General features: G+C 32.5%; 1 protein-coding gene across 3 annotated transcripts in view; it reads right to left on the bottom strand.

Moving 5' to 3' along the window:
- FBXO38 (F-box protein 38) overlaps positions 1-16071 on the bottom strand; it is a 120320-nt gene that overhangs the window by 61155 nt on the left and 43094 nt on the right. For all 3 annotated transcript variants that reach the window (XM_074292144.1, XM_074292147.1, XM_074292145.1), the window contains 3 exons: positions 11003-11166; positions 5209-5374; positions 1844-1981 (listed from right to left, as the gene is read on the bottom strand). In XM_074292144.1, the coding sequence (XP_074148245.1) occupies positions 1844-1981; positions 5209-5374; positions 11003-11166 (468 nt within the window). The remainder of the gene's footprint in view (positions 1-1843; positions 1982-5208; positions 5375-11002; positions 11167-16071) is intronic.

The following is a 16071-nucleotide window of genomic DNA, read 5'->3' on the forward strand; positions in this document are numbered from 1 at the left end:
TATGAGTCATTCCCCAACTGATAAATAGCCAAAGTTTATGAAAAGAAAATTTTTAGATGAAAAAAATCTTATTTTCATATGAAAACTCTAAATCACTATTGATTAGAGAAACAAAAATTAAAACTGAGGTGTCACCTTATATCTATCAGACTGACTAATATGACAGAAAAAAAATTATAAAGTTGGAGAAGATATGGTGAAATTAGGACATTAACGCATTGTTGGTGGAGTTGTGAACTTAGCTAACCATATAGGAAAACAATTTGGATCCATGCCCAAGGGCTATTGTTGTGCCACAGTTCTCTTTTAAGGTCCAGACTCAGTTTCCCTAATTGTCCTATTCAGTTACTCTGCCTCAGACTATAACCACTCCCTCTTAAGGTTTGATAGAATAAAGGTCTTTATCCATTTTAGATATCATTAGAATATCAGGAGCCTCTCCAGTACCTCCCATTATGTCATCCTAGGTGCCTCCCTCCATTAGGTCATCCTAAGTGCCTCCCCCCCCATTAGGTAATCCCCATCCAGGTACCTCCCCCCATTATGTCATTGTTCTTGTTACCCTATAAAAAAATCTTGTTATAGGACATTCTGGGCTGGATTCTTTGAGATGATAGTCTCGTTCAGCCCTGGGACCAAACCATGGATCTGTTTGGTCCCAGTAAATCTCTCCATTTAATAAATTTTATATTGAATACTCTCTAATCTCTTATCTTGCTCAGTTTCTCCAGCATTACACTATAAAACTGTGCACACCCTTTGACTCAGGAACACCATTACTAACTCTACATCTTAAAAAGAATTTAAAATGAAAAGAAAAAGGACATAAAAAACTATATTTTTTGTCAAGGCAATTGGAAAATGAGGAGTGCCCATCAATTTGGGAGTGGCTTAAAAAAGATGTAGTATATGATTATAATGGAATATTATTGTGTTATAAGAAATGACTTTTCAGATAAAGAATATTACCAAAAAAGGAATATTACCAAAGTGAAATAAGCAGAACCAGTACAATGTAAACAGGAACAGCAATATTATATGATAATCAACTAAACATCTTAGTTATTCTGAAAGATACAATGATCCCAAAGGACTTATGGTGAAAAGTGGTATCTAGAGAGAGAACTAATGGAAACTCAATGCAGATAGAAGCATGGCACTTTTTCTTTTATTTTGGGGGATGCCTTTTATTAATATACGTGTATTCTTTCACCACATGACTTAATATGAAAAAGTTTTGCATTAATGTACATTTATTTTGTAACTTGTATCAAACTGTTTGCCTTATCTTTGGAGAGAAGGAAGTACAGAGAGAGAATGTGGACCTCAAATTTTTTAAAAATTGTTTTTGCATGTAATTGGAAAAATAAAAGTTAAATATCCTTGTCATGATTTCTCCCAACACTTTTTTGAAATTAAAAAAATAACACAAAGGAGAATGCTAGAATACAAAAAAAATTTTTTTGTTTTTTTTGAATGAAATGGAATGAATGGAATGAAATAAAAAGCACCTGGCTCAAAGCACAATTCCATTATTTATTATATGTGACTTTGGACAAATTTTTTCCAAATCTCTGTGCCTCAGTTTCCTTTATCTGCCTAAAAAAAAGACAAAAGAAGGTATTATATTAGATGATCTCTAACATTCCTTCTATCTCTGGAAGCCATGAACTTATTTATCTTGAGGAGATAATACTTAATAGGGCATAAAAATGCTTTATTAAGCTCAATGTAATGTGTGTGTGTGTGTGTGTGTGTGTGTGTGTAAATAATACTAAACTTCACTTTAGAATTCTTTTCAGTTTATGCGACTTATTATGATTCTGTCAATTGGTCATATTACCTGCACAGTTCCTCATGACAAAAGTGCGTAAGCTGATGCAAAGGAAATCTTTAAAAGGCTGGGGCTTGGTGAGTCTCACCCACTTCAAATAAAGGTGCCTTAACATTGGAATACAAGGAATTTCAGGAACATTCACCCCTAAAGAAAAAAAAAAAAAAACAGTCAAAAATTAATTAAAATATAATCCTTTATTCCACAAGCAAATTCAAGAATGTATTTTCTAACTGAACCTCATTTACCATTCTGGGATACTTCAACATCTGCAATTCATCTTACTGATACATATTAAATATGGTCTATTTAAAGCAATGCTCAACCACATGGACACACTTTAAAATAGACCTCCATTAATCTAATCATTTTTCTCAGTTTTTTTCTGAAACTAATATGCACATCAATTTTTTAAAAATGATTAATCAATGAGGGAGGATTCAATCAGGCAAAAATTATTTTGCCTTATATCAGGTAGTGCTAGAAACACACTGACATTTACATAGTACCTTTCAGTCATAACTGTAGGTGTATCATATTAAAAAATGTTAAAATAAAATAAATATATAATAATATATAATAAAATATAAAATAACTAAGGAGTTATTATTAGTGTCATTTTCAAAGGGCAGCATTTTTAATGACATTTTCCCCAATTTGCTAACTGTAGACTAGCCAAAGAAACATTTAGATTTGAGTCAGTTCTTGTTCAGATCTGTTCATTGCAAGTTGCCTCTTATCATCCTTTTCATACTGCCTCCCACTCTTCACCCTGTTACTATCATAACAGTCTTTTACTTCTCCTGTCCCCAAGCACTATGATTTGCTTTTCTTTATCTTTCATAAAGAAAAGAAAAGAGGAGGGGGGATATGGGATATAGATGAAGCCTTCTTCTGGGGATACAGAAGAGTCTTCCTTAAATATTGCTACCTTTCAGCTGATGCAATAATTTTTCCTCCTCAGATATCATATAATTCTTTCGGTCACATTCTACCCTGTTTCATATTTACTTGTATCTATATTGTTATATGTCCCTTGCCTTGTGCCACAAAGAGCTGTGAGCCGTTGGTTATTTTTCATTGCATTTTCCTTTTACCTTGCTTAGTCATTTTTTAAAATCACATATTTAAAACTAAATACAAAATAAGAAAAAGCCAAATAGAGACAGGAAAAAGAAAACAAAATAAAAACATTGTTATGTGCCTAGTAGAACATCAGAAATATTCAAAATAAGTAACAATAAAATTCCATTTCAAGAAAGCCCCATATTATAACAGAAGACTTTATATTTATGACTGCCCCTTTTTTTGCTTTCTTGTAGATTATTATTCTTTTGTTCTCTGCTGTGTACACTTTATTTTTTTTCCCCTTTCATTCCCCCCATTTCCCACAAGTAGGCTACAATTAAGCACAAATGTATTTATATGTACATATGCATACACACATAGAAAATCCTTATATATACATATGTATTTCTACATACATAGACATGCATCTAAACATTATTAATATGGTTGAGATACAATACAGATTTCTCTTATGATTGAAGCTACCCTTGCTTGACAAAAATATTCCAGGAGAACTTACTCTTTATGCTCTATAATGAAATAGTAGAAAAAAACATTAGTCATAAAAGTAAGAATGGTCCTAGTCCCAAGTAATTTTAATTTTTTAACTCTCAGTTTCCTTACCTATGAAACAGTATTATCTGTACTATGCAAGACCTGCTATGAGAACCAAATTAAAAGATTTATGAAACCAGGAAGTGCTACACAAATATCAGATGTTATATACCATCTTACAAGGTCATGAGACAAATGCTCTGTAAACCATAGGAAATGAATTATTACATGTTCATTAGGCAATACTCTGACTTAGTAATTTTTAGTCTTCCATCAGAGGAGTAACCTCTGAAGGGACCCACTTATACCATCTTTCTTGCAAAATAAAATTCACACTGTCAGTGAATAATTTGGCACTCTGGTTTATAAAAAGGATATCTTCCCCCCTCCTCCCCTGAGGCAATTGGGGGTAAGTGACTTGCCCAGGATCACACAGCTAGGAAGTATTAAGTATCTGAGGCCACATTTGAACTCAGGTCCCAACTCAGGTCCTCCAACTTCAGGGCTGGTATGCTATCTACTGTGCCACCTAGCTGCCCCTACAAAGGATATCTTTTAAGTTAAAGTTTCTATAGTGTGAATCCTAAGAGAGTGAGAACTTCAGGGTAAACTAAATAAAAGCAAATTTCTGAGCCTTCAGAGGTCAAGATTTCAGAGACCTGTGGCTCCCACTAAGATCTTATCAGCATATGAGACCCAGTCAGAAAGCCAGTTGGATTTTCTTACATTAAAACACTTAAAAACATCTGAATTTCATAAGCTTTAATCTCTTGAATATGACCATTTCCAGAATAGAGTTACCAGTTATAGTTGTACTCTACTTAAGCTTCAAGTAATCACTTAAAATTCAAGTAATCAGGGGGTCCAACACAGTCACAACTCTTCCTTCACACTTTATTATATGGTATTCAGGAATTGTTATGGAAAAAAAATTCATTACCTCAAGTCTAAACTTTAGATGATCAAGTCTAATTCCCAGACTATAATTAAAACCTTTCTAATTTGATAGAATCTGTCAGAGCTTGCCCTCAGCTAGCACAGCCTTTGAGAAACTGGAGTAAGCTTTTCATTGTGAGACAATGGAAGAGGACTTTAGAGGAACAGAAAACTACTAGTTTACATTTATATGACATTTAAATTTTACAAAGCATTTTCCTCATACTTACATGAATGTCACCCACAAGCTACATGTATACTGGCCACCAGGAAAGAGAAGGAGAAAGCAAGCTTTTAATGAAGGATGGGTATTTATTTGAATGTTCCAAAACCAATTCCAAAGTTTCTAGTCTCACTCTTACTTGAAAGTGAAACTGTAGAATTTAGAATAAAGTCTGGAAGAAAACAATAGCTTCAAAGTAACTCATGGATACTTCCTACAAAATTATATGCCCCAAAGAGACCATTTTATTAATCTCAATTACAGCTGTCTTTAGGGTCTCAAGAAAGTGGAGACTGGCACTGAATATTCAGCTGCCAAAATAAAGCACAAATGGACACAAAACAAAGACGAACTGTAATGTAAAGACTTACCGTAATGTAAGAATGAAAAGTATTACTGTCTGAGTTTGAAAAGGTAGGCAAAGAAAGACTGCATTTTGCAAACTTGATGATAAAAAAACTAAATTTCTGCTCAACTCTCAAGAACTTTCTGAAATTCATAGGAGCTGGCAGGTATTTTCTTCATATGAAATGCAAATTTTATGGCACTCGAAAAAGGAGGATTCCAAGTAACAATAGAAGTGTACACTCACCCACTAGATGCAAGATTTGGATTTTGGCTCCTATAGGAATTTTCAGTTTGTTTTCAGGTGGGATGGGAAAAGCTCCATTACGATTACGAAACTTCCCCAATATATGAACTTGAGGCATATATGTCCAGATGGCTTCCACCAACTCCAAATGTGAGGTTTCCACGCCCTGTATAAGTACAGATAAGTAGGAAAGAAACTTCTAGTTACCATCTAAAGGCACATACTCTCTTTTCCTAGTAAAACACTAAATCAAATGAACACAAAAGCATTTTTTTCCCTCCTTTCCTGAAATTTGCTGCTGAAATAAAACAAAGCATAACTCTGGTTTTTATACTACTTTCAAGTTCCAAGTTGAGATTGTACTACTAAGTAGATAAATGAAATAACAAACAACCTCTCTGATCTCAGTTTTCTTAAATAATAATGCCCATATTTCTAAAGGAAAGGCAACATACTCATATAATAACTTTAAGAATCAGATCTTCCAAGTCTAGGACTCCACTAAAATATTGGGCTTGATGATCCTTAATCTGAGTTAAGTCATAGCACATTTCCCATTTTGAAATATGGCAGACTGTCATGGACCCAAGAGACCAAATGGTTAAAAAACAAAGTGTCCAAAACATTGAGTGGTAGGGAAAATATCAGAACAAAATAGAGAACATTAAGCTTATAGAGAAAAATTAATACATGCTAATAAGTATCTGATTAATATATCTAAGAACTAGTGGAATGTCTCTAGTATATTCTAGTACTAGGAGGATAGTAAAACAGAGGATATAAAAAAAGAAGCACATGCAGGAGGGACAAGAGTCTGAATAAAAGGAGAGTGTATCATTACTGATTAGCTCATGGATGCAAATTATAAAGTACAGGGGCTATTTTATATCTGAATATTCATTATACAGGTCCCAGCAAGCACTCTGGTTTAGCCTGGGACTAGCTTTGAGAAGTATTAGTTACAAAATTCCTTCTACCAAAGCAGATAAGCAGTTATTTTGCAACTTAAAAGACTTGATTGAGTATGACTGTGAGAAGTATGACTGTGAGAAGTAAGATGGTTTGGCAATATGTATGAAAAGGGAACCTGAATCTCTATCTTCCAGAATCTGAGTTTAGCTTTTTTATTCACTATGCCATGATGTCTTTCTATAATATAAAGAGCAGCAAAAAGTTATAACAAAAAATATTAATGAACTGGCCACTTACAAAATTAGTTAACACTCAAATATACCTTCCCACTCTACACTGTGTATTCATGACCATCATATTAACATCTCTACTGAAGAGTTTTGTAAAATAGCAAAAGATTAAGAAAAATCCTTGGGAAAATGGACACATCCCTCAAATACTTTTACAAAAATAACCCTCTTAATGGTCACATTATAAAACAAATATGAAGTGAAGGATGTCATACTGTGCCATAAACATTAAAATTTTTTTTTCATTATTTTAATTGTGTTTTACTTTTTTTGATGTCTCATGGAGTTATTAGCTTCCATTTGCCCAATTTTTAAATAATAGCTTTTTATTTTCAAAATACATGCAAAGATAGTTTTCAATGTTCATTCATCCTTGTAAAACCGTGTGTTCCAAATTTTTCTCCCTCTCTTCCCTCTAGCCTCCATCCCTAGACAGCAAGTAATCCAATAAGTTATACATGTGCAATTCTTCTAAATGTATATCCACATTTATCATGTTGCACAAGAAAAATCAGATCAAAAAGGAAAAAAAAAAAACACATGCGAACAACAAAAAAGGTGATAATACTATGTTGTGATCCACATTCAATCCCCATAGTCCTCTTCCTCCATCACAAGTCTACTGAAATTGCCATATACTTTTTTCATAAAAACTTAACCACAAGTTCATCATTTATTTTTTTTGTTGGTTTTAATAATTAGTGTATAGTTAAATTATGAACCTAAATTTTGTTAATATGAAAAAATATTGGGGCAGCTATGTGGTGTAGTGGACAGAGCATCAGCTCTGAAGTCAGGAGGACCTGAGTTCAAATATGGCCTCAGACACTTAACACTATGTCAATATGTGACCCTGGGCAAGTCACTTAAGCCCAATTGCCTCAGCAAAATAAATAAATAAATAAATAAATTTTAAAAATAAAAATAAATACAAGAAAAAATATCAGGAGGATTCTAAAAATAGGTCAGAAACTTCTAGCTCTCCAAATTTCCTCCTAAAAAATCCACCCAACTTAGAACATCAGAGGAAACAAAGAACAACAGAAATAAACAAAAATTGGGTAAAGCAATTAATTGTTTTCCTAAAACAACTTGAGAAGACCCCAGGAAAGAAAAGACCTATAAGGAATAGGTTTAGCCTAAGTAAAGTGCAAATATCTTCAGGTGCCTGGATGGAATCAACAATAAACTCTAGGAGCAGGGGAACTGAGAAGTAGCCTCAGTCTTAAAAACTTTCATCTCATGTAGAATGTGGGCATCTCACAGATGAATCCTGTACTACAGCAATGGGGAAAAGGAGACCGCACAAGCCAGATGAGTACAAAAACAGAGCGGTTGGGGCTCTGCTGGTTATGGGCACTTGCAGGAGAACAGAATCCCTGGTTTCAGATCCAGGGCGGAGAGGACAGTTGTAGTTTGCAGCCACCAAAGAAAGAACAGGAACAAGATCACTTATAGAACACCATGACTATCAGCAGTAGCCGTGACTTAGAAGTGGAGAGAGGAGCCCAGGAGTGGGCCCTAGACTGATCTTAAAAATAAGTAAAAAGGACCTAAGGCTTGGGTCAATAATTATTCCACATTGGGGATTAGATCTTGATTATACTAATAGCTATTAAAAGTAAATAAATGAATGCATCAACAAAATAAATAAATGGATGGATGTATACATATATGAATAAGTAAACGAATCAATGAATCAATGAACAGAAAAACAAGCAAGAAAACAAGCAAATAAATAAGGATGAGTGAATTAAGGAGAAAGAACTCAACCAGAGATTGTTACTATGGGGATAGAGAAGATTTGGGTTCATATTAAGAGGAAGATAATGGAGCTTAAAATTCTCTTCTTTTTCAATGAGAAATGTCAAATGACCTCTAGCACAAAAAGAGTTATTGAAAGAACTTAAAAAGGACTTTAAAAATTAAATAAGAGATCAAGGGAAAATTTTAAAAATAAGAACAATCTTAAGAAAAACAAAAAAAAAAATGAAAAAAAGAATCAAACAAGTTGAAATACAGAATTAAAACGTGAGGAAAATAATTATTTGAAAATTAAATTTGGGTAAGGGGAAGCTAATGACATTCTAAGAAACCAAGAGATAGATAATAAATCAAAATCAAAAGAATAGAAAAAAAGAAAAGAAAATGTGAAACATCTCATCAGAAAAACTATATTATAAGTTACGGCCAAGGGTATATATATATATATTGAATTTTCCATTAAATTCTGGTGTTTCTGACAGAAATAACAGAAACGCTTGAAGTTCATTAAATGACCTGAATTTTTCTGGGTAAGTTACCCTTGGCCGTAATGCCACTTCTTTTGCTGTACAAAATGAGTATTCCAAGATCTTTAGTCCTTCATTTTAGTAGCTGTGAGGTTTCATGTAATCCTTATTGGAGCTTCATGATATTTAAATTGCTTTTTTTTCTTTTTTGCAATATTTTCTCCTTAACCTGAGAGCTTTGAAACCACTATGATATTCCTTTAAATTTTCCCTTTGGGATCTCTTTCAGGTAGAGACCAATGGATTTCTTTTATTTCTATTTTGTTTTCTCCTAGAATTTCAGGGCAATTGAATATTTTTTTTTTTTTTTTTTACAATTGATAGTATAATTGTGTGTGTGTGTGTGTGTGTGTGTGTGTGTGTGTGTGTATTGTGTATAATAGTACAATTGATGTACTATATTATAAGAAAAAATAAGGAGGAAAATATACAAGAAATTACAGCTCAGAATGTGAATGGGATTAATTTACCCATAAAACAGAAATAGATAGCAGATTAAAATTCTGAATTCAATAATATATTACTTTCAGGAAACACTATAAAAATGAGAGATACAAACAAAGGTAAAATAAAGGACAAGTGTAGGATTTATTATGTAAAAAAAAAAAAAAAAGCAGGGGCAGTAATTAGCTAAAACAGACTTAATTAAAAGAGAAAAGAAACTATACAATATGCCAGTAATATTATTTTAGACCATTTAAAATAAATAAATAATCAATAAATTACCTGAGAATATATCGGCCAAAACAGACATAGGAACTCTATAAATATAAACGTAAAAGACCTAATACAAATAAAGTCAGATATAAATAACTGAAGTAATATTTATCATTTATGGATAGTAAAGCCAATATAATTTTTAAAGATGATCATTCTACCTAACTAATCTATTTATCCAATGTCAAATAAGTTATTAAAAAATTTATCTTCCCAAGTCAGAAAAAAATAAGAACAAAATTCATTTGGAAGGAAAAAAGACTGGGAATTTCAAAGAAATCAGAGAAAACAGATGTAAAGGAAGCAGATTCAGTATTATCAAATTTTATGTTATAATGTGACAGCCCTGTTGAAGTGTAAAATGGTTAATTTCTATTATTTTAAATTAAAATAGCCCAAGATAAAGCCAAGAATAGAAGGAATACAGAAAACTGGGGGAAATTTTTCAGACAATCTGTCAAACAGGATGTGATTGGTTTGGAATACTGCTATAGTATAGGAAATGATGAGCTGGATAACTTAGAAAAATATGTAAAGACAGACTTAAAAAGGAAGATACTATACACATCTTCAAAAAAAGAGAGATGGCAAGTGCAAATACACAGAGTGTGGTTTTACACATGTGGGTGTATATTTGTTTTAATGTGTATAGATTTATATCTGTGTTTAACTGTATCTTCTTGGGGAGGAAGAGGAAGAGGAAAAAAGTAAAAAGTACACAGGAGAGAATAAAAGAAAACCTTCAAGGAAGCAAAGAAAAGCTGGGAAGTTTTGAAAACAATGTGTAAGTATTTATTATATAGATTTTGTTGAGATGGAAATGTATTACTTCAGATTGAATTCTCTCATGTTCTGCTGTGTATATGCAGAATATGGCAACAAAGTCCTTTTTTATGTTTTCTCATTTTTGTACTTAAGGGTTTTTTTGGTTTGTTTTTTGCTGAGGCAATTTGGGCTAAGTGACTTGCCCAGGATAACACAACCAGGAAGTGTTAAATGTCTGAGGTCACATTTGAACTCAGGTCCTCCTGACTTCAGGGCTAGTGCTCCATCCACTACACCAACTAGCTACCTCTGTCAATTTGCAAAAAAAAGAAAAAATATCTTCATAATTTCAAGATAATAATCAAATCACTTTTCAATCATTTATTATAAAATGCTGTTTCCTATTTTAAGAAGTTATGCTTATTATTTTAAGTGGCCCTTTTCTGATGCCAGTAATTCTCAGATAATAAAAATCTTTGTATTTAACTTAATGAACTTGGACAGATGTCAGGAGATAGTGGATAATAGAAAGTTCTAGCATACTATGGTCCATGGGGTCATGAAGAAGTGAGCATGACCAAACAACTGAACAACAAAATCTAATTTCATATTAATATTTTTATAAAGTAAAATGCAGTTACATTTCACTTTATAAAACATTTATAAATATAAAGTTAAAAAAAAATAACTTATGAAACTCTCCTAACAACATGGTAGAGCAGTAAGCAGTATTGATCTTAGTTCCACTGAAATAATGAAATCTGTTAATACTGTTTTACTCAAAGATACCCAGAGAGCTCTTGAGGATAATATACTCACCAATAAGTTTGGGCAAGCCTGCAAGGCTTCTAGCACACCAGGAATGCTAAAGGCCTCATGGCCACGAACCCGTCTCCTCTCAAGATATCTAGGGTGAAGGCCATAGAGCTGCTCAATGTCTGGCATCTTCTTGAGCAGTGTTAGAAAACTGGAATCAGTAAAGCCTGAGAAGTTTATGAGAAGTTAGAAATAAGTCATCAATGCTGTTATCTTCTAATATTATTTCTTGACTACCTGTGGAAGACAAGAAGTAAGATTTCCTAGGGATATGAAATATAATGGAAAAAAAAATGGATATATCCATCTACCTCCTATGTAGGTCTCTAATGTACTCAGATCATTTTATACTTATATCCTTTACACTAAAATAGATTCCCCTTTCTGAAATATATAATATTCCCCCTACATAGTCATTTTCTGTCTTTTCCTCATTGAGATATATTCTAAAATTACTGGAAATTATCACCAAGATCAGCCTACTCTTTGACTCTGGGTAGGTCCCTTTCCCAACTTGGACTTATATTTCTTATCTTGTAAAATAAGGTATTTGAATTAAATGGTCTCTTGGATCTCATCCTATTTGAATAAGAGAACTTAACAAAATGGAGAATCTTCATAAGAGAAGAGTTTTAGGGCTGGAGTACAATATAAAAAGCCACGAAGTTCAAATCGTACAGATAAAGAAAGAGAAACCAAATGATAATAAAACACTCACTCAAAGTCACATAATACATGGTAAGAAGTAGAGTCAAATTTGAACCCAGATCCTTTGACTATTTTGTTTTATATCCCATCATTCTGCTTTTTTTGTTAGAATAAAATTATTAAATAAAATTTACTGTGCAATTAGAAACAAACATTAGAAACCTTAACCTTATCTGCACAGAACCTGCACTAAGTATTTGCTGAATTAATGAACATGAGTGTATATATGGTAAATAACATCATAAAAGAATGTATAAACATTTCTACCTCCAGTCACCATAAGGATGGCTATCAGGTGATTTTTTCCCAAAAACCAACAATAATTCATGAAACTGCCTAAGGCACAGACTTTAGTGTAATCAGTTTATAAAGGTGGAGTCAAGAGACCAAGATGAAAGAGAAACCAGGAAGTTGCCTGAGTCCTCCCCAATTTCCCAGAGAAACAATACTAAAATCAGGCCTTTAAATGGATTCTGGAGCAACAGAACCCACAAAAAATATGGAGTGAAACAATATTCTACCTTAAGATAACTTAGAAGAATTCTGAAAAGATTCTGTCGCTTGGGTAGAAAAGCATGGCCTACCACAGGCACAATGCAAGGAATCTAGCAGGAGGTTGTTAGCCACAACAGATCAGCATCTAAGGCCACACAGCATGCCAGTTATAAAATGTCTAGCACCAGTGCAGAAAATAAATTGCAAACCTCTACATCTAAGCATGATAGGCCTACGCCAGGCCACAGCCCAGTATAGTAGAAAAAGTGGCAGTTCTTCTGGCCTCAGTGTAGAAAGCCAAAATTGTCCTCCTTGAGCTGTGGGAGCACAGCTCACCCTTTAAAAATGAGCCCAAAAAAGGAAAGAGACCTGACCAAAGAAAGCTACCTAACAAAAAAAATCAGAACACAAACTCAGAAGAAAACAGCTATGGCAAAAATGCATGTATATATGAAACATGTGGAACCTCAAAGAGGAATATGAACTGATCTCAGGCTAAAAAGATTCTCCTGGAAGAGTTCAAATAGAATTTTATGAATCAAATAAGAGAGGTAGAAGAAAAATTATAGAAAAGAAATGAAAGCTATTCAGGAGAATTATAGGGGGAAAGCCAACAGCTTTTCTTTTCTTTTCTTTTTTTTTCTTTCTTTTTTTTTTTTTTTTTGAGAAACAAGCACAAAAAACTGAAGAAAGCAACTCCTAAAAAAAGAGAATTGACTGGTTAATTTGATTAGAAAAAGAAAAGAAGAAAATCAAATTACTATTATCAAAAAAGAAAAGAGTGAATTTAACACACCAATGAAGAGGAAATTAAAGCACAATTAGGAGCCATCATGCCAAATTATATGCCAATAAATCTGACAATCTAAGTGAAAGGGATGAATATTTACAAAAATATAAATTGCTCAGATTAATAGAAGAGAAAATAAAATATTTAAATAGCTTGTTTTAGAAAAATAAATTGAACAAGAAATCAATGAATTCCCTAAGAACAAATCTCCAGTGCCAAATGGATTTACTAGTGAATTCTACCAAACATTTAAAGAATAATTAATTCAAATACTATATATAAACTATTTGAAAAAATAGGTGAAGGAGTCATACCAAATTTCTTTTATGACATAGATATGGTTGCTGACACCTAAACCAGGAAGGGCCAAAACAGAGAAAGATTATAGACCAATTTTCCTAATGAATATTGATGCAAAAATCTTAAAAACATAACATAAGAATAAATGGAAGTTTTCCTTAAAATGGTAAGTAAATATTTATTTAAAACCACCAGCAAGCATTATATGTAATGGAGGTAAATTAGAAGCATTCCTAATAAGATCAGGGTTGAAACAATGGCCATTATCACCACTATCAGTCATATTGCTCTAGAAATACTAGCTTTAGCTATATTGAAGGAATTAGGATATGCAATGAGGAAATAAAACTATCACTCTTAGCAGATGATTTTATATTTAAAGAATCCTAATGAATCAAAAAAAAAATACTTGAAACATTTAAGTTTATAAAAATTGCAGAATATAAAATGAACCCACATAAATAACTGGCAATTCTATATACCACCAACAAAGCCCAACAGCAAGAGATAAAAAGAAAAATTCCATTTAATTTTAATTTTGATTTTAATTTAACTTTAAAATAACTGTAGACAAAAAATAGTTATGAGTCTGTCTGCCAAGAAAAAGAAGGAACTAGACATAAAAGGTGAGACTATAAGCAAATTAGGAGAGCAAAGGAACAGTTTACCTGTCAGATCTTTGAAGTAAGGGGGAATATATGACCAAACAATAAATAGAAAATATTATGAAATTACATTAAACTTAAAAAGGTTTTGAACAAACAAAACCAATGCAGCCAAGATTAAAAGGGAAGCAGAAAGCTAGGAAACAATTTTTACAGCATGTGTTTTTAATAAAGGGCTCATTTCTATAATGTATAGAGAACTGGGTCAAATTTATAAGAACACAAGTCATTCCCATGACTGATAAAATGGTCAAAGGATATTAAGAGAATTTTCAGATGAAGAAATTAAAGCCATCTCTATATGAAAAAATGCTCTAAATCACGATTAATTAAAGAAATGCTGATGAAAACTACTCTGAAATACCTTAAATACTTATGAAATTGGCTAAAATACCCCCAACCAAAAATTAAACTTGAAATACAAAAATTAAAAGGAGAAATCAATAATATTGAAAGTAAAAAAACTATTGAATTAATAAATAAAACCAAGAGTTGGTTTTATGAAAAAGCCAATAAAATAGATAAACCTTTGGTAAATTTGATCAGAAAAAAGAGGAAAATCAAACTGTAAGTCTTACAAATGAAAAGGGGGATCTTTCCACCAATGAAGAGGAAATTAGAGAAATAATAAGGAGTTACTTTGCCCAACTTTATGCCAATAAATTTGATAACTTAAGTGAAATGGATGACTTCCTCCAAAAATATAGGCTCCCTAGATTAACAGAGGAGGAGATAAATTGCTTAAATAGTCCCATTTCAGAAAAAGAAATAGAACAAGCTATTAATCAACTCCCCAGGAAAAAATCCCCAGGACCAGATGGATTCACATGTGAATTCTACCAAACATTTAAAGAACAATTAGCCCCAATGTTATATAAATTATTTGAAAAAATAGGGGATGAAGGAGTCCTACCAAACTCCTTTTATGACACAGACATGGTACTGATACCTAAACCAGGTAGATCGAAAACTGAGAAAGAAAATTATAGACCAATTTCCTTAATGAATATTGATGCTAAAATCTTAAATAAGATATTAGCAAAAAGATTTCAGAAAATCATCTCCAGGATAATACCCTATGATCAAGTAGGATTTATTCCAGGAATGCAGGGCTGGTTTAATATTAGGAAAACTATTAATATAATTGACCATATTAATAATCAAATTAATAAGAACCATATGATCATCTCAATAGATGCAGAAAAAACTCTTGAGAGTATAGGAATAAATGGATTATTCCTTAGAATAATCAGGAGCATATATTTAAGACCCTCAGTAAGCATAATATGCAATAGAAATAAACTGCAACCTTTCCCAGTAAGATCAGGAGTGAAACAAGGTTGCCCACTATCACCATTACTATTCAATATAGTACTAGAAACGCTAGCCTCGGCAATAAGAGCCGAGAAAGAGATTCAAGAAATTAGAGTAGGAAATGAGGAAATCAAACTATCACTTTTTGCAGATGACATAATGGTATACTTAGAGAATCCCAAAGACTGCTAAAAAGCTACTAGAAATAATTCAAAATTTCAGCAAAGTGGCAGGATACAAAATAAATCCACATAAATCCTCAGCATTTTTATATATCACTAACAAAATGCAACAGCAAGAGATACAAAGAGAAATTCCATTCCAAACAAATGTTGAGAGTATAAAGTATTTGGGAATCCATCTACCAAAGAATAGTCAGGAATTATATGAGCAAAATTACAAAACACTTGCCACAAAAATAAAGTCAGATTTAAATAACTGGAAAGACATTCAGTGCTCTTGGATAGGCCGAGTGAATATAATAAAGATGACAATACTCCCCAAACTAATCTATTTATTTAGTGCTATACCAATCAGACTCCCAAGAAACTATTTCAATGACCTAGAAAAAATAACAACAAAATTCATATGGAAGAATAAAAGGTCGAGAATTGCAAGGGAACTAATGAAAAAAAAAAATTAAATGAAGGTGGTCTAAGTGTAACTGATCTAAAGCTATATTATATAGGAGCAGTCACCAAAACCAGTTGGTATTGGCTAAGAAATAGACCGGTAGATCAGTGGAACAGATTAGATACAAAGGACAAAAAAGGGTACATCTATAGCAATCTAATCTTTGA

This window comes from Sminthopsis crassicaudata, chromosome 2, assembly GCF_048593235.1.
Source record: "Sminthopsis crassicaudata isolate SCR6 chromosome 2, ASM4859323v1, whole genome shotgun sequence".
In the NCBI taxonomy this organism is placed as follows: domain Eukaryota; kingdom Metazoa; phylum Chordata; class Mammalia; order Dasyuromorphia; family Dasyuridae; genus Sminthopsis; species Sminthopsis crassicaudata.